At 36.7% G+C, this 18,558-nt stretch overlaps 2 protein-coding genes across 4 annotated transcripts in view; both read right to left on the reverse strand.

Annotated features, from left to right (window-relative positions):
- Window positions 1–18,558, reverse strand: part of LOC136830794 (uncharacterized) — a 105,433-nt gene that overhangs the window by 76,825 nt on the left and 10,050 nt on the right. The window lies entirely within an intron of this gene.
- Window positions 1–18,558, reverse strand: part of LOC136830793 (uncharacterized) — a 34,968-nt gene that overhangs the window by 5,893 nt on the left and 10,517 nt on the right. The window contains exon 1 of one of the 2 annotated variants that reach the window (XM_067090713.1): window positions 2,349–2,506. The exons of the other annotated variant lie outside the window; for it this stretch is intronic. Coding sequence (XP_066946814.1) covers window positions 2,349–2,381 — 33 coding nt within the window. The 5' untranslated portion in view covers window positions 2,382–2,506. Of the gene's footprint in view, window positions 1–2,348; window positions 2,507–18,558 lie in introns of those variants that run through there. 2 annotated transcript variants of the gene reach the window in all.

An 18,558-nucleotide genomic window follows, 5' to 3' on the forward strand; every position in this document is an offset into this window, starting at 1 on the left:
ATCTGACGGCTAACAGCAGTTCCACATGGTTCTTAACTGAACCAACCTGTACTTTACACTTGAACAGATTTATCAAAATAATGTATTTTACCTAGAATGACAGCGAAGCAATAAATGATCATAATAATGCGTCTGATAAGTACAGAAGTCCGTTAAGTCGAGGTGTTACTGTACTTGAATACTTGAGAGCCCTAATTCATAACAAAGGGCAGGGGGTGGGGTGGGGTGGGATGGGGCTGTCGGACCATCGAGGAACTGAAACTGAACAGATCACCATAATAACGATGAGTCAAAAAAGAAGAGAAGCACCGCGTTATTTTCCTTCAGTCACAAGCTAGCATTTGTCCATATGTGGATGACCCATAATGCACGGGGATTCAAGAGCCATGAAGCATGCAGTTCAAGAAAATATTTGTAAATACATGAATAAGAAATGTAGATTACGCTCCGGAGGCAAGGAATAGTAAGATAAAAGGTTTTTGTTAATAAAAGATTCGTCAGGGCGTCATCAGCATTTCATGCTGCGTACACTGGGATTGGTAATGCCAATCTTGAGTTCTTTATTAGGAAGTACAGCCGTTAATTCCAAGCAGAGAACTTACCTCGCTGTGCCCTACCTACATGCTCTAGTTATTATGATTTTTTACAAGCTGTACAACCTGATAAAATAGCCCTCAAGACCTTCTCACACTTCGCTCCCACTTTCAAAAAATGGCTCCTCGTCCTCAGCCATTTAGGGAGCGGCTGGCCATTGGTAATGGCGGTATGTGTTAAGTTCACTTAACACATATCAAAATAGGAGAAGCCTTTGCCAGGTAACTGTCACAAGGGGTGTTTACAGGCCTATAGCATATGAATAAGAAAAAAAGTTGTTTTGCTGCTCTAGATTACGCATTCCTAGATATTTGTTTAACTTCTTCTCACCTGTTCGTCCAAGAAATATGCATAATTAGTTGAAGAATAAAAAAAAAAAGAAGAAATACGGTTCTACCAATTACAATGCAAGCAATCGTGCTCAGTCATTCGGTGCAGTAATTGATGTAATATCAATCAATTGTAGATTTTTTGGAAAAAAAATGACAATGGATGAATTGGCCTCCATCCCAGATATATACTGTATATTCAGGCGTTAGGTCATTTTCATGAATGGAAGAGATTTAGGAAAAAGTGTTTCTGTAATTCTCACCAAAGAGAGATGGAGGATTAGCCAGAACTCTTTGCGCATACGTACCACGACAGACTTCCGGGAAAGTTCCACTAATTGCATAAAGGTGGTTTGATTATCAAAGAAATGATCATGCTTGAATGGTTCGTGAAATAAGACATGGATGGTATGGTCATGATTTATCAATGGTGTCATATTTGTTTTAACTTTGCTCTTGTAATTTCCATGTTACAATAGTTGTTTTATCATTACCAATAATAAATACTTCCGTCATCATTACATGTTGTTTGTTTAGTTGCAGTAGCACTAACAGCGAACAAACAAACAATAGTTATGATAGAAGTATTCATTGATTCACACTTCTAGTTGCACAGGTAATGGGTGTAAGTTTTTTTTTTTATTGTGAGGGGATAATCGCCTTTACTAAAACTATATCTTAGTCATATCTACGATGATGTATTCAGATGGAACAAACTCGTTTTGCCCTCCAAAGCCCTCTAAAACTCGTTTTAAATGGCTTATTACGAAACGAAGGAACAGAACTGAAGGATTTGTTGCCCGAGTTGGATTGACTATTCTTATCCGAATGCCATTGCCAAATAGATCGAAAACTTCAATGCACTGATAGTGCGTGAGGCACCAACGGTTGCGTGCCTAGCAGTAGTGGGAGACCTGGAGCCTAATGTCTGGAAACATTGTAAGGGAGACGATGGGAAGGGCGGGGTACGGGAAAGCTCGTGCGGGAAAGTCTCTCTCGCCCTACGAAATTTTCCGTCATGGACGCTCATGAGGGATTGCGGACGGTTAATCTTCCAAGCATGTTCCTGACATCGTGTACACTGTGGCGACCAGCTCTACCGAAATATAAACGAATAAAGTCTACGGCTCAATAACGCTCTGAGGAGCAGCCAGCCTAGAGGCCCTTCCTACTTCGACGGAAGATTTTAGAAATTAATTTTTGCTTGTACTTCAAGGGCTTACTTCAGTGCGTTGTGAATGGTCTCATTGTGTTTCATTTTATTTACGTATGGTGCGTTTGTTGCGTCTCCAGCCGAATTACCTTAGCGTTATTATTCACTTCTTCCTGTTGTAAAAGAATGTCACTGGCGCCGGAATCGCCAAGAAGTTCGCCTTCTGAGTCCCGAATCGTGAACTTTACAGTCAAGCCCCAGTCACCACCTACCTTTTCATACACAGCTAAAGTGACGGCCGTCATGACTGGTGTTTTTGTGACGATAAGCCCCGAAGTACGTTGACGGTATCACCGAATTTAAGGCACTGAGAACGCCGAAGCACAAGCGTATATACGTGACTGAGGCACTGAGTTGCTGTAGAAACTAGCCACCGCTAACAGTGCCACGACCACCGCCACACCCGCATGACGACACAGAAGTATCAGGCACACAGACACACACACACACACACACATGGTACATGACCACGACCACCACAGAGTGCCCTCTTGCCTCCACCAACTTCTCTCTCTCTCTCTCTCTCTCTCTCTCTCTCTCTCTCTCTCTCTCTCTCTCTCTCTCTCTCTCTCTCCTGTAATGGGAATTGATATAATCGTTACCATCAACGCCAAGCGACAGCAGCTCATTTAATCAATCCTGTGGTAGCCTTCCCTTCTACCCCAACTCATTTATTCATTAGGAGCCCTTCCTGTTTTGCTTTGCATTTTCCTCGCTTTGTTATCGGACCGTGCATTGGATTTCGTAGCAGAGCGATAACGGAACACGAACGGAAGTACGTACGTCTAGACGGAAAGCATAAAACGCCTTCTCCGGTTCATGTGGCTAATTTTAGACAGTCTTTTATTTGGCCCTAAAATAAATTGGCATTCTGTCGTTTTTATTTATATTTAGTCATAGAAAGTTAGTAGAGGAACGTCCATCTATTCCGAAACTCGTAGGAAATGATTTAATATATCAATAAATTTGGATTCAGAATTGTTCGTTATGAAACCATGTAATGCTTATGTCTTTTGTGTGTGTGTGTGTGTGTCCGTGTGCATATGTGTGCATGTATGTAGCACATCCGTGTTTGTATAACTGTGTGTGTGTGTCTGTATAATCTAGCGGTTAGGACACTCCTCTCACTAACAGGAAGTCCCGAGTTCGATTCCGAATGAGTTGAAACGCTTTAGACACACTCCGTCAAATCACTTTGGGGCCCTGTTGACTTAGGAGGGAATTATGAACCTGATAGTCAGTCGAATGCTGACACCTATAAGAGTACGCCCTGGAGGGGGAGGTGTTATGATAAAATGAGTTATTTTGTAATGAGGTTGCTATCCCCATTCTCTAAGTAACTGGTTAAGTCAACAGAAGGACAGTTCGATTTGGCGCAAAGTGGGAAATATACTCCGCCCCGACTGGGAATCGAACCCTGATAAGCTTGCTGGTAAATCGAGTATCATGACCACTAGACTATAAGACATTGTAAGTATACGTAAGTATATGTATGTATGTATATATATATATTATATATATATATATATATATATATATATATATATATATATATATATATATGTATATATATATACATATAATATGTCTATCAATATTATATAATATATCTATCTATCTATCTATCTATCTATCTATCTATCTATCTATCTATATATATATATATATATATATATATATATATATATATATATATATATATATATATGAATGAATATATATGTACTGAATATGTACTGTATGTATGTATTCAGTATGTTTATATATACATACATATACTTTTAGGAAAAATTATATACATATTTATGTATGTAATTATTCATGTAAGTTATTTACTATAATAGTGGTCTTATTGTTTGTCTGCATAATTCGGTTGATTGAGTATAATTTTTGGTTATAAGGGGAGCTGCGAGGGAGCCTGGAATATGAGGTTATATAATCAGTGAATATTATCGAAGTGAGAGAAAATATGGGAGCATGTTATATTTATATCTAAGTGTAATTTTGCCTCTCTGCAGTATAATTACTAACTTAAGAGTGTATAGAGGAGAGAGAGAGAGAGAGAGAGAGAGAGAGAGAGAGAGAGAGAGAGAGAGAGAGAGAGAAATTCCATGAATGTTTGTAATTACTCATTAAAGAGAGAGGGAAATTAACACGTACCAGCGTTGTGTGTACATTGTCTAATGGCCTATTAAAAAATGGTAATGGATTAATGTAATTACAAGGTGGCGGTGGGTGTTGATTTCACATTTCGTCTTGTGAGGTAGGTTTTTGTGGGCAAGACAGAGAGAAAATTGTATGTTTACATTACACACGTTGTTGGCATTACTAAAAGGTGACGAATATTTGCAACATACGACCTGAGTTTTAATCGTCTTTGTATGAGGGAGAGGGATTTGTGTATCTACTTTGCTTGAGGGAGAGGGGTTTGTGTATTTTCTTTTGTATGAGGGAGAGGACTTTGTGTATCTACCTTCAACCTAAGTTCTCATCTTGTTACCATATTTTGTTCGAGAGAGAGAGAGAGAGAGAGAAAATTCATGTCAAATCTGCGACTCCTTGATGCAAGTGATCGCGTGTTTGCATTGCATTTCCTCGGTTAATAGATTGTGTTGATGCCATTGTGTGTGTCTGTTTGTGTGCGCGAAAGAGAGAGAGAGAGAAGAGATGATAAAACAAACATGGGTCTAAAAAGCTAAAATCGTTGACGTGCGTGATCGTGTCTTCGTAATAGTAGACTGGTCTGTATTTACTAGTTTTATAGGCGTGTGGTCGCGTTTGAAGAGGAGAAAGAGAAGCAGAATTTTACTGATACAGTAAATCGAAGTCAAGACAACAGTCGTCATCGATAAGAGTGGCCATGAGTTTATATGATTGAGAAATTGTAATGCCATGGCTAATTTGTGTGAGAGAGAGAGAGAGAGAGAGAGAGAGAGAAGAGCGGTGTGTGTGTGTGTGTGTGTGTGTGTGTGTGAAAGTAGATGAAATATACCCAACATTATAAAACTTATTATCTTTTTGTCCATTTTTGTATGTTAGAAAGAAAACGGAAGAGAAATTTCCTCTGTAGCAACCTAGTCATTGATCCATCTTTAAAAGTGTTAACAAGATGGACCAACATAAAATGAAGACGTGAATAGCGGATGTCCTACTTTATGACAAAAGGGGAAAAGAGAGGAGTTGGCTTTGTGCTGAGGAGAAAGAGAGGGAAGGAGGGCGGGGTTGTGTGTCTGCACTGTATCCAAAAATTCTCTGCAGTTCCTTTTCTTTGTATGATGGACTTGACAACGATACTGTGTTTCTAACATGCGGAAAGCACGCTTTTCTTTGTGTGTGTATGTATGTATGTGTATATATGTATATAATATATGCATATGCATGTATGTGTATATTATATATATATATATATATATATATATATATATATATATATATATATATATTATACAGCATTAGTCTGTGTCCTCTAGCAGAGGATGGCTTCCGAGAAAAGAAAGAAAGTCGATCACTGCCACATTTACACTATATTACTGAATCGTGGATGAAACTCTTGCGGAAGAAACTTCCACAACACCAGCCACTTACGGAGGCTCATCGGCAGCATGTCGAACACCCCTCACAAACTACACCATTCACGTCCGTCTTGCATGCATTCTCTCTTGAATGTTGAGACCATCTCCCTAATACCTCTTTCATTCATCTATCCAGCAGCCCTGCTAGATATTTCTCTCCTCCTTCTTCCTATCATTCTTTCCATATGGCCAAACTATCTCAGAAATTTTGAGCTATCCTTTTTACTCCAGCTGTCTTTCCACCTCTCCTACACATCTCCCCATTTCTCACTGTTTCGGTTCGTCTTATCCCACATACACTAAAGAGATAGTTCTCTCTACACCCTCTATCTTTCTTTCTTATTCAACATCCACACTTCACATTTATGGAGGAAATTTGGCTCCACAATTCCTCATACACTTCAACTGTGATTCTGTAGACAATACAAGTCTCCTCCCAATCTTTTGTTCACATCCAAAATATTTGCAGCCCTGTTGCTTCCATTCTTCCAACTCCATATTAACATTCATTGCCCCATTTTCCTGATTTCCACTTTCCTATCAAAACCTCACTCTTATTCTCATTTACTCTCAACCCTCCTCTTACAAACACTTTCAAACTCTCACTAATCTCTAAAGTTCCTTTCTCTATCCCCAATCAGTACTATATCATCCACAAACATCACATTTTCCACACTACGTTTATGAAACATCTTTATACCCCACAAATTAGCACCCTCTTTGACTTTTGGCATCACTCCATTAATAAACATATTAAACAGAAACGTGGATTCAGCAAGCTCTTGTTTCAGCTCAGATTTGTAAACAAGGCCAAATCCTCCCCTTTATACAAACTCTAACTCATAATTTGCATCTATTAACAAAACACTATTGCTCTCAGTAACTTATCTACATTGCGTATAAACAGCACCCTCGACACTGCCTTGCTATAAAATTTATCATACTCTTACTCTGGATCCATGACTCATACAAATTTTTCCCTACATTTCAAGCCTCTCACATCCTTGTTCGGAACACTTGATACACATCCTCTTCCCAGTCAGAGTTCTACCACACACCTATTCTGGTATACTAAATGATGCCATATATCTAGAATTCTTACAGTCGATCTATCACTTTTACCCATATCCAGTCCCTTTTCCTCTCATTCCTTTAGAACCCTTCCCTCATTAAGACTTACCTTGCACACCCCGGTCTGTTAATCAGTCACACCTTCATTACCAAAACAGCAATATCCGACTTGGAATCCTATCAGCTCCTGGTGTCTTTCCATTTTTGACCTTTTAAAAGCCCTGCCTGTGCCTTATCAGCAATTTCCAAAAGCGTTCTCAAACTTAGAGCAACTCTCTCCCCTCTCGACTCATTCAGCTCTGCCTCTCTTCTGTCTTCCACATCCAGCTAAAATCAAGGTACTCACTCCATCGACGCGTGGCTGCAGTATCACTCTATTACATTATCCTTTCTGCATTTACTTCGTTATAGTGCAGCCTACTCTCCGTACAGTCCTAGTCCGTCTTTCTTTATTACATGCCTTCTTTTAATCTCTTACCTTCATGAGCAACCTGTTCATCAACTGTATTCCTTTTCAAGATCATACCTTCTCTCTTGGAATTACACCTCAAATAAGCTTACATCCTCATTCCACACTTACTGTTTTTATTCCCTACTAAAATGACAAAAGTTCCCTGCTGCATCCGTGACGCCATTTGGAACTCTACGCCCTTCATAAGTTTTTCCATTTCTGAGTCTTTAGCCTCCGTAGCCCATATTTCATTCACAAACGTGTACACACACACACATTATATGTGTACATATATATATATATATATATATATATATATATATATATATATATATATATATATATATATATATATTACATACTGATGAAAATTTACGTAAAGTCCAAGTTCAGAACTGTTCTGATCAAGTTTCTCACCCTAACCAAAATGTCAAGGAAAGGAAGTCTATAGAAAATATATATTGTTTTTGCCTCTTTAAAATGCAGAAAAACTTTAGATTCAAATCCAATACACAACAAAAAAACCTTCAAGAAATTAAACACCTTGGGTTTCCTAGACAAAAAATTTCTCTCTCTCTCTCTCTCTCTCTCTCTCTCTCTCTCTCTCTCTCTCTCTCTCTCTCTCTCTCTCTCTCTCTCACACAAGCTTTCTTGTAAACCCATATACATACGTACATATATATATGTATATACCGTATATGTGTATGGGTTTATAAGAAAGCTTGTGTGCGTGTGTGTGTGAGAAAGAGAGAGAAAGAGAGAGAGAAATAGGCAGATTTTGTGTTATGTATTGGACTTTAATCTAAAGTTTTTCTGCATTTTAAAGAGGCAACGACAATATATATCTTCCATAAACTTCCTTTCCTTGACATTTCGGTTAGGGCGAGAAACAGGACCAGAACAGTTCTGAACTTGGACTGCACTTGAATTTTCAACATGTATATGGCTTATATGAAACTGAGAGAGAAATAGGTTTTTCTTTCATACTATAGCCATAAAATTTTGTCTAAAGTGATGTAAGAAGAGCATTTCACTGTTCTCTGCGTGTATATATGTGTGTGTGTGTGTGTGTTTTTGCCCGCTTGATATTAAGAGAGAGAGAGAGAGATCACTTTCATTGTAACCAAGGAATGTGTATAATTTTATTCAGTGTTTCAGAGAGAAAGGTTCAGCTATATATAACAGGAAGGAACAATTTACTATGTTTCCCGTTCATTTCAATTGATTTTGGTTTCCTTAGGGGTGTGTGTGTGTGTGTGTGTGTGTGTGAGAGAGAGAGAGAGAGAGAGAGAGAGAGAGAGAGAGAGAGAGAGAGAACTAACATTATATTTGCACAACACTCATGACTAACTAATGTTTTCTTTAGCTGTTGTGTTTGTGTATGTTTAAAACAGTAAATGTTTGTTAATCGTTGTATTTACCTTTCTACAATTTATAGAAAAACAGAAAGAAAATGTGGCTGTCGCTACTCTGGTTGTTACCAGTCTTTTCTCGATCTGCGTACTTGTGCGTAAGTGTGTGTGTGTGTGTGTGTGTGTGTGTGTGTGTGAGAGAGAGAGAGAGAGAGAAATAGTAGTATAGATTATTAAAATCCCAATGGATATATTACATTGGCTTCTGGGTTTTTGTTCGCGTGTAAAGTGTAATAAGCACATGTTTTATTATTTTGTGAGTCAGAATCATATGAACAAATAATGGTAGAACACTACTCTAATTTTGTAACCAGTTGTTCCCTCCTTTGTGTTTATGTGTAAGTCAGAGAGAGAGAGAGAGAGAGAGAGAGAGAGTTTAATTAACATTTTGTGCACTTCATTCTCAGTCTATTTCTCACGTCATATGTGCAAGATGTAACAAAATTTAAGACTAAAAATATAATTTCCCTGTTTTGCATATGTGACGAACATAGTAGAGTGTGTAACTGGAATTTGCCCAAGACATACAGGCACCTCTAGTCAGACAACATAAGTAGATAGCATGTCATTGTTGTATCCAAAGTGCAAGAGAGAGAGAGAGAGAGAGAGAGAGAGAGAGAGAGAGAGAGAGAGATTTATGTAGCGTGTTTCAGGGAATCGATTGAGTGTGTTTGAGTGGGAATCATTTGTTATGGTATTCAACGGTCTCCTAAGTAGAGAGACGGGCTTGATGTGGAGTGTGTTGCACGTTCTGGTAGTATCGGTGCGTAGAGAGGTGGCGTTGGATTTTGTTGGTGTGAAATCTCGTATGTTGCTTACCTCGATGTGCTAAATACGATTTTCGCTATTTCCGTGTGAAGAAAGATTAAGAAAATGACTCATTTATGTTGAGGTGTTAACAGTGTCATCAAGGAAATTTTGAAAGCTTGTTTTTAATGTTATATAAAGTTAGTTTTGTAAAGTTGGGTTTGTATACTCTTTATAGATTATATAAGATTATCTTTACCGTAATGATCAAGTGCTAAAAAATCTGACATAAGATTTCAGTGAAATTCTTATTTAATTATACAGCAATGAACTAACAGGAGAAATTACAAAATCTTAGCATTTTTTATGCAATACTGCGGGTTTAATAAGATGATCGTGTTTGTGTTATTATGTTGTAGCGATATATACATATATGTCGGTACCAGTGTTAATTTCATGTATGCGAGATTCACAGAAAATCTGAGGATTTTATGTCCATAGAAAATAAAATAATTAAGGACTTCAACGTAGAAATCAGCATGTTCAAGATGTTCTCATCATATCACTGCAACAGAGGTAATGATATATTTAATTAATGGCCGTTTCTCAACTGTGCTCCAGCCAGGCTTCATTCTGTATTAGTTATCCTTCACACGATTAAAGAAAATGGAATCAATATTGGAGTGAAGAAAATGGGTCAGTACTGCATACCTATCGTTCGATCTCGTGTTACAGCGTCGTATGTTAGCCAAGTGAACGCCATCTCTCCAAAGTAATTGAAGCCAAGAAAAAGTCCAATTTTTTTTTCTTTCTAAGAGCGTTATATACTGTACGTTTGTTTCATTTAGATGTTCAGTGTAGGATGGGGAAACAAGATTTTTCTAGGTACTGTTCTATGCTTTCAACATGAAACAGAACTTGGCAGTGACCTTCATACAAAGGGTATGACGATTACAAAGACAGCATATACCTATAAGGGATAACATTAGTTCTTTGTAGACAGTATATACAATTAGTTGTTTGTGTGTGAAGTGGATTAGGAATGACTCACAAATTACAGTATTTTCTGTTGAGAAAAATGCACTGATGATGAAATTGGATGACGTTTTGCCAGCGATGAAGAAACTGAAAGTAGATCGTGCAGAAATGCATATATATATTTACATAACTATGGACTATATAACAATTCATAAACTATATATATCTAATTCAGTATCGGATGCCATGCAGAAGGAACCGTCTCTAAAAAACTGTATTCATATAAGTCTTGCAGGCGTCTACGAAGAAACAGAATATAAAATGAATAAAATTCTAGAGCCTTTGACTTGGAGAGATCTACGATGGTTGCTGCCAATGCAATTTCTAAAGAAAATCAACTTGCAGATGATAAAAGAGACAATGGCTATGAATTCAGGAAGCAATCTGGTACCTAATGCAAATCGAAGAATAATGATAATAATAATAATAATAAAGAAAAATGGATAAACGGGAGCTAAAAGACTAAGACTTGGCACTACTACCCTTTGGAAACCAAGAGAGGATGATGACTACTGATTATGAGGAAAAAAAAAAGCAATACGGAAGTGAGCTTAAGCATTTCACTGGAGTAGATGAGTGAAATGGAGCGGGTGATTTATGATTAATTAAAATGCCTAAACAAAAATCTCAGTATTGATATGTCTTCTATTATAGTAAGGGTCGTTTTAAAAACTACGAAATTCAACTTTTTGTTGAGAAAAAATAGACTGAGTTAAGAATGAAAGCCTTTAAACAAAACTACGTTTAGGAGTTTACAGCAGAGAATCTGATTATATGGATATGATTGATAATGTTAGAATACCCCCTTGTATGTGGGCATGCCTATTTAACAGCATATGGCAAAGCAAAGGAGTAAGTCTCTAGATGATTCGAATTGTTTAATTATGATAGTAGAGATTCTTGATATAAGAAAAGGAATCTTACCGAATGTCACAACACAGGAGTAGAATAATTTTGACACCGAACGCAGCAAAAGATCTTCATTTTTGGGCACAAAAGAGTCTTCATATTTTGGGCACAGCTCCAGAAAATCCAGCGGCAAAGCGTCGGTCGAGCGACTCGTCGAGGAGAACGAACTGCTGGATTACGTAGCGGATAGACAGACGCCGCTGCTGGGTGCAACCTCTAGTAAGGCTTTTTCTTATACCAAAGAAATCATGACCAGAGGAGGCAGTCATGTCTACAACATTATCATCTTTCTTCTGCTTGCGCCATCTGCCACAGACCCTTTGGTTGTGCAGGATGACGGGCACCACGATGTAGGTTTATTTTTTTATTTTTTTTACTTTTTTTAACACAATAAAGCTCAGAATGGAAGAAGGGGCTCTGTGAGAGCAGCAGGTATCAATCGGAAAAAATTTCGTGGAGTTTGATGATGTAATGCAGATTAATCTTCAGGGTGTTTGTGAGGGTCAATGGTTTCTCGAACATAATGGTGCCACATAGATGCAGTGAGCATTAGCGGTTTTGATTTGAGGGTCTTGAGTTAGTTCGGAGTAAGAATGGTTTAGGGATCAGTGTCAGACATAGGATTAGAATGAGGACATTGGGCAGTGGAAATGGGATGCGATCCTGTGGGAAAGGAATTTCAATCTTGTCTAAATATAAACGATATTTAGAAACACATAGGATTTGATATATTTAATTAAGTCAGTCTGAATATTTTTTCTTTAACTATATGGAGACTCATATTTCATGATTTATAGTTTACCTGTCGTTCCGTATTTCAGATAAAATTTCGTGAGAGAGGGTTTTTATGACAACTTGATATGATAATACTTCATGTATGACCTATAATCTATAGTAAAAACAGTTCATATACGTAGAGTCTTGGCATTTATGTATGTGCGTATGTATATGTGTATTCACAAGCACACTCAAGCACACGCACTTTTTCTGTTTGTGTATCGCTTTCCCCACAACATTAACAGCATGCAATAAATTTCGGTGCCAGTAAAAATGCGACAAAATCCAGCTGGCATCCTCTTTCTCGTTACTTATATTTATATGCAGATAAAAAAAATGAGTGTTTACGCGTTATCATATGCGGTATATTTTGTCTCTTCAAGAGCACTCGCACACACACACACTCACACACACACGTACACAAACTTTGTATATGTTAATGGAATTGGAAGTGTTCCCATTGACGAATTTTAGGAGACCAGGTTGATAAATGTGATTCAGAACAGAAAACATCCTTACTCGGGCGTCTAAACCTATTTCTCTGGAACACAGAAGTCTAGAATACTCTTAGGGGGATTACTTAAGTGCAGTCAGTAGGGTGTCATGTAATTTTGCGCTCGCGGAAACTGCCAGTTCAAGAATTATGGACTAATGTTTCCTGAATGTATACTGACATTAATTTTTTTTTCAAAATTAAATTTGAATTTATATTTTTTAAGTTTTTAAGGATGAGGTCAAGTGGAAATGGTTCCAGCTTCGCCCACTATGAATTAGGTACCTACTGTAGGCATTGTTACTCTACAAGGAGCCAATTGCTCTGCATGTGTATGCGCAGTATCCCAAGGCAGAGGGATGCGTAATTGAGTGTTATGAATTCCATGGTGAGGACATTAAAAAATCAAGTAACAAGTAGCCCATTAATGTCGCTTTTACCACACTTTGAAAATAACTTTCACTCCAGTGGAATTATATGCGAAAGGCTCTCCTGCTTGATCATGATTCGAACCTGTGTCTTTGGTTTGGTACATTGGTGATTGTAGAATCATAGTCTCAACCATCAAAGAGGTAGGCCTGCTCTTGATGACTTTAGGGCGTTAAGCCCATTCATTATTTACCAACCCCAAAAATACATACAATAGGTTTGAATTTTTACCAAGTTACGTGCACCGATCGCGTATCAGTTTCTCTGGGTGAAGTTGTTCCAATGTGGATGCGATATTGAAGGGTTATTAAGGGCATATTATTCGAAAATATAAAAAGGTTATGGCGAAATACCATTAATAATCTATGTAGTGTATGTATGTATGTATGTGTATATATATATATATTATATATTATATATATATATATATATATATATATATATATATATATATATATATAAGGTTATATACCAAAAAACCAAAAGGTAGATTTTAGAATTTTTAGAGTTATATTTCAGAAATAGCTGTTTACTCGACTGACCAGTATAACGCTGTAAAATCTACCATTTGGTGTTTTTATAGGCAATCTTTATTAGGCGGAATTCTGTTTTAACAGAAAACATTCTGCAGTCATATATAAATAAATAAATAAATATATATGTGTGCATATATATGTGTTTATGTACGTACATAAAATGTTGTAATAACCACAGTGCCCTTAACTTCTTGTATCCGGCAAAAAGTGATTAGAAGATTGTATAAACATTTAATGTTATTTACATGAGTGTTCCTAGGCTTCTAGACCCGGTTTTATTTTGCTTTTGGTAAATATTTTCGTTTCTCTTTCAAGTTTCTGTACAAGTCCCTTTGTAAAGCCAGTGTTTCCCTCCTTCCTCTTTTACTTTTGCATTATTTATCAAAAGTTTCTAAAACCTTTTATGGCATTCTTTGTATAATTTCTGTCTTTCTAAATAATGGAAATTTCTTCTCCTAACCTTTTTCAAATATATTGTAATTTTTATGTTATTTAATCCTCACCTCCTAATGTTTATTCAACCTCCCTTAGACTCTCAAGAATTATACTTGTGACTGCATTTACTATTCTACTTTTCTTTATATTTTTGTGTGACATTATGTGTGTGTATATGTATATATATATATATATATATATATATATATATATATATATATATATATATATATATATATATATATATATATATATGTATATATATATATATATATATATATATATATATATATATATATATATATATATATATATATATATATAACGACCTTACATATTCCTTTAGAAATAATAAAAATAGAATAATTTAGCGAAGATATTTACTAGTGGTTTTGTCATCATTATAAGTAAGCCCGGCCTGCGCTAACAGCGGGGAGAAATCCTTTAACCTCGACACCTCGGGAGAAGGACCGAGGATGAGGGCGGTAAGGGGATTAAGGCGTCGGTCCGGCCCTAATCTGGCTTGATCTGTCACCAGGTTTCAAAGGTAAATCTCTGATGGCATAATCCCACCTGTCGGACTTAATCCGCCACAGGCTTGAATACACACCTTCGCACCTCTCCGCCTCTTGAAGGCGAGGCTCTGGGATATTACAATCCACCACTGCGGTTCCGTCTTTCGATTGTGTTTGATCTTTTCGTTGTCGAATAACGGTCTGATTTTGCGAGATACCGTCCGTGAATGATTGTGTGTCCTACGTGTGCTGTGTTCCGTTCTCTTCATGTATGGTTTTATGTGTTAATGTACTTGTAGCGTGTTGACACGCCCATTTACATAAAAAATTTTCATCCCCTAACGGCATTCATGAACTTCATTTTTTTTTACAATATATTTAACGTAATGTAAATACAAAGCTGGGATAATCCAAACGCTTCCCCTTCCTTTCCATGCTTGGGGTGAACCTGTTGGGAAACGCACAAAAAAGATTGATCGTTCTGTGACTTTTACATTATCTGTATAATGTATAAATAGACATTATTTTTATATCTATTTAGTATTGTTTTGCTCTATAGCAATTTTTTATTTATATCGCTCGACTGCTAGGGGACCCAAATTCAGTTTTGGGTCACCATTTTGTCGTGCTCGTCCAAGTTTTTGTTTGATCTCTTTGACGGACAAGTAACAAAGACCTCCCTACACTGTGGATGTGTTTCATGTATATTAGTTTCCTTGCAAGGAAAATCGTGGTTGCTGTCAATGTGAAACAAAAAGGTCTGTCTATGTTTCGATCGCCCCCCCCAAAAAAAAAAAAATAGATTACATTTACAACTTCAAAGTTTTACGTTAAAAATACCATCGTAGAAAGGTATAGATTGAGGCCGATACCTTTTAAGGATGTGAACAAGTTTTGTACACTAATGAAATCCAGATGCCGTCGGGAACACCCGCGTACCCACCACCTCCCGCATGAGCTCTGTGTAAATCGGCAGTTCTCATTGCTTTCTTTCATTCTACTGCCAAACTTTGGAATTCTCTTTAAGCCTTTGTTGTTCTTGGTTCTCGGAACGTTTCTTCCTTCGAGGAAGATAGTCCAAAAATACACTTGCACGAACTTTTTGTCTAGAACATGGTGATGCTGAGCAACATATAGACTTATTTTGTTTAAGTACTGCATATTTGTAACTATCGCATGAAAAGTTATGCAGAATGATACAGCAATGTCGATAAGGACATGCATACCTTCAAGTATGCACTTAGAAAGGGTTTTAATACATACAGGTATATATAACTTCCTTCACGGGAATAACAACGTGTTATAAATTATAAACAGAGTATATTATGGCCACGAGGAAAGATGAAACACTGGCGTGCAAGATATTTTGCCTTTTTGCTAAGGCTTGAAGATGCCGTAGAATAAAGGCGTTATTTCATCTCTCTTCGTGGTCAGTCACTCAGTTTATACACAAGTTATCTGTATTAAAAAAAGTACACGAAGTAATGGATTATCTTTTTGTTATACGTTCTTTTTACATACATGTATGCATTTTTGCATTTAGTATTTATCGAAATTTTTTAGCGTTTCCATAATGTTTTCGGTAAAAACTTGATGCAGGCGTAAATAAATCTGCATGTTACCTAACTTCATGTCATGGACAAGTAAGGCTTAAACATTTAGAAAAAAATGGACTTCTTTGGCTCAGAAGTAGAACCTGACCCTTATTTCGAAATTTTCAAACTAATCTTAAGCTGTCCTCATTCAAGAAATTGCTTACCCGTAAGGGATGACTGTCTCTTACTTAAATTTTTTGGAAAGTCATTTGACTAGAACAAAATTTTATATTTAATTTTCCCTTATTATGTGATTTAAAAAAACGAGAATTGCTCCTTTGACTGTAATTGATATTTTCTGTTTTTGGACCACTTTTGACTCGGGTCTCAATGAATGTTGAGAGAGGTGGAAACAGATCTAGGCATCCTAATAAAATGTGGCATATTTCTAGGTAGTGGAAATGCAATATGAACGGAATACAGAAGAAGACAGAATGTTGTGCATTGAAGGTGAAGAATTATCACCGACACAACGACTGTTGGAAGTGTTTGATCGAGAAGAGGCACTGTAACAGCTCAACAAACTTTTTGCCAAAGTAGTATCGACTGGTGAGAAACAGCAATGGCACCAAAATTTCGACAGCTGTGTTAGTGGAGGAAGGTTAAAATAGTACCCGCAATAGCGAGATGTAAAACCCCATACTGAAGAGGAAGGCAAAGATCTTGTCAGTAGATGGGAAACAACAAATCCACCATATTGTAATACAGCTACCATGGTGGAGGCAGGCTGAAGTAGAACCCCCCCCCCACAAAAAAAAGATACCCTATTAAGGCCATCAAATAATCCATCTACCTTTGAGAATATGGGCTAAAAAACAAGTCCCATTAGATAGCAAGGCCACTAAGCATGTATAGTCAGTCAAGATCCAACCGGGAAGGCTGGGCCAAGAACTAATTGCCTTTTCTTTGACCATTTCAGAAAGGGCAACAATAACAAGACACGTCTTCTTGTGAAAGAAGTAACTAAAATGAACAGCGGTTTTATGTCTCAGAAATTATGGACATTTTTTTAGACATATCATAATTGTTTCCTCTTGGTATACAGAAACTGGCATCCTACGTAGGTCAAAGGTCATTCCTATTTCAGTGCCATTAAGTTTTTCTTTTACACTTTGTTTTACCAAAATATGTATATATATATATATATATATATATATATATATATATATATATATATATATATATATATATATATTATTGTGTGTGTGGGGGGAGGTTAGTTACTTTATTTGGGCAATAAAGATTTGGTCAGAGTTCACTAGGTTCAAAATTGTACCTTCAGTAGCCTGTTATTGCATGGAAATCTTGGAAAATTTTTCCTTACAAGGGAAAATGAATAATGACAATTCTATTGGCTTTGTTTGCCATCTTCATTTTCGAGTTTCTTGTTTGGATTGTATACGTCAAAAGTTAAAAATCAATCTAAGTGTAATATATTTTCCACTAGGCCATCATCTATATTTAGCGCTCTAACCAAGGAATACTGAATATTTCGTTGGCACCTGTAATCTTTTATGCCAGATTATAGTGCTGATCTGATCAAGAATAGGGATTATATTTTGTGCGGATATATGTCGAGGATGTACCTGGTACCCTTTACCATGTACTTTAGTTTCAAGGTGCAAATGGTTTTAGAGTATTTAAAAAAAAACTTGGAGAAAGAACATTTATATAAATTAGTTTGCCAGTGCATTGGTACAAGAGACTGAAGACCTGATTGAAGAATTGTGAGAACTAATGAATAGCTAAACCTACTGTAACAAAAAAAAAAAAAAATACTCCTCCGTTCATCTGGATCAGAGTATTTCCCCAGTGTGTATTTCATACTTGAAACATTCCTTTTTGCTATCCTGAAATTGATAAAAAAATACTAACAGTCACCGATTACCACCACCTAACCTCCTTCCCACGTCCAGCGTTGTAACATTCTCAGTATCTCTAATGCCACGCCCTTTCGCTCTCTGAGAGATAAAAAAAAAGTATTCTCTCCCCTGAAGGCATTTTTAACCTTTATAATCCTTCCTGGTGTCACTTTGGATGTTGCTGTTGTTGTTATATTAGTGCTAGCCTCGTACTAGCACAGTCACTAGTACGTACGAGTAACCCGTAATACATTTAAGATGAAGGAGAATTCTACATAATTTAGAAATTTTAATGTTGAACATCTTCAGTGTTTTCTACTGATTGATAAATGTTCTCCTTACCATGTATTGTCTTTATTCACCTCTAATGCCTTAAATTGCTTTTAATTCAGTATTATTACTGTGAAATAAAGGAAGACTGCGTGTAACTGAAGTTATAACACTTCCTTTTGGATCATGACACATTATGTTTTGCTTCGAGAACATTACCATTAATCAGTATGAATGTGATTGGTATGGAAATTATATAGCGCTTATAAATAGATACATAGATACACTGCTGTAGTACAAAAGCACAGTG

The sequence above is a fragment of the Macrobrachium rosenbergii genome, chromosome 47 (assembly GCF_040412425.1).
Source record: "Macrobrachium rosenbergii isolate ZJJX-2024 chromosome 47, ASM4041242v1, whole genome shotgun sequence".
Lineage (NCBI taxonomy): Eukaryota > Metazoa > Arthropoda > Malacostraca > Decapoda > Palaemonidae > Macrobrachium > Macrobrachium rosenbergii.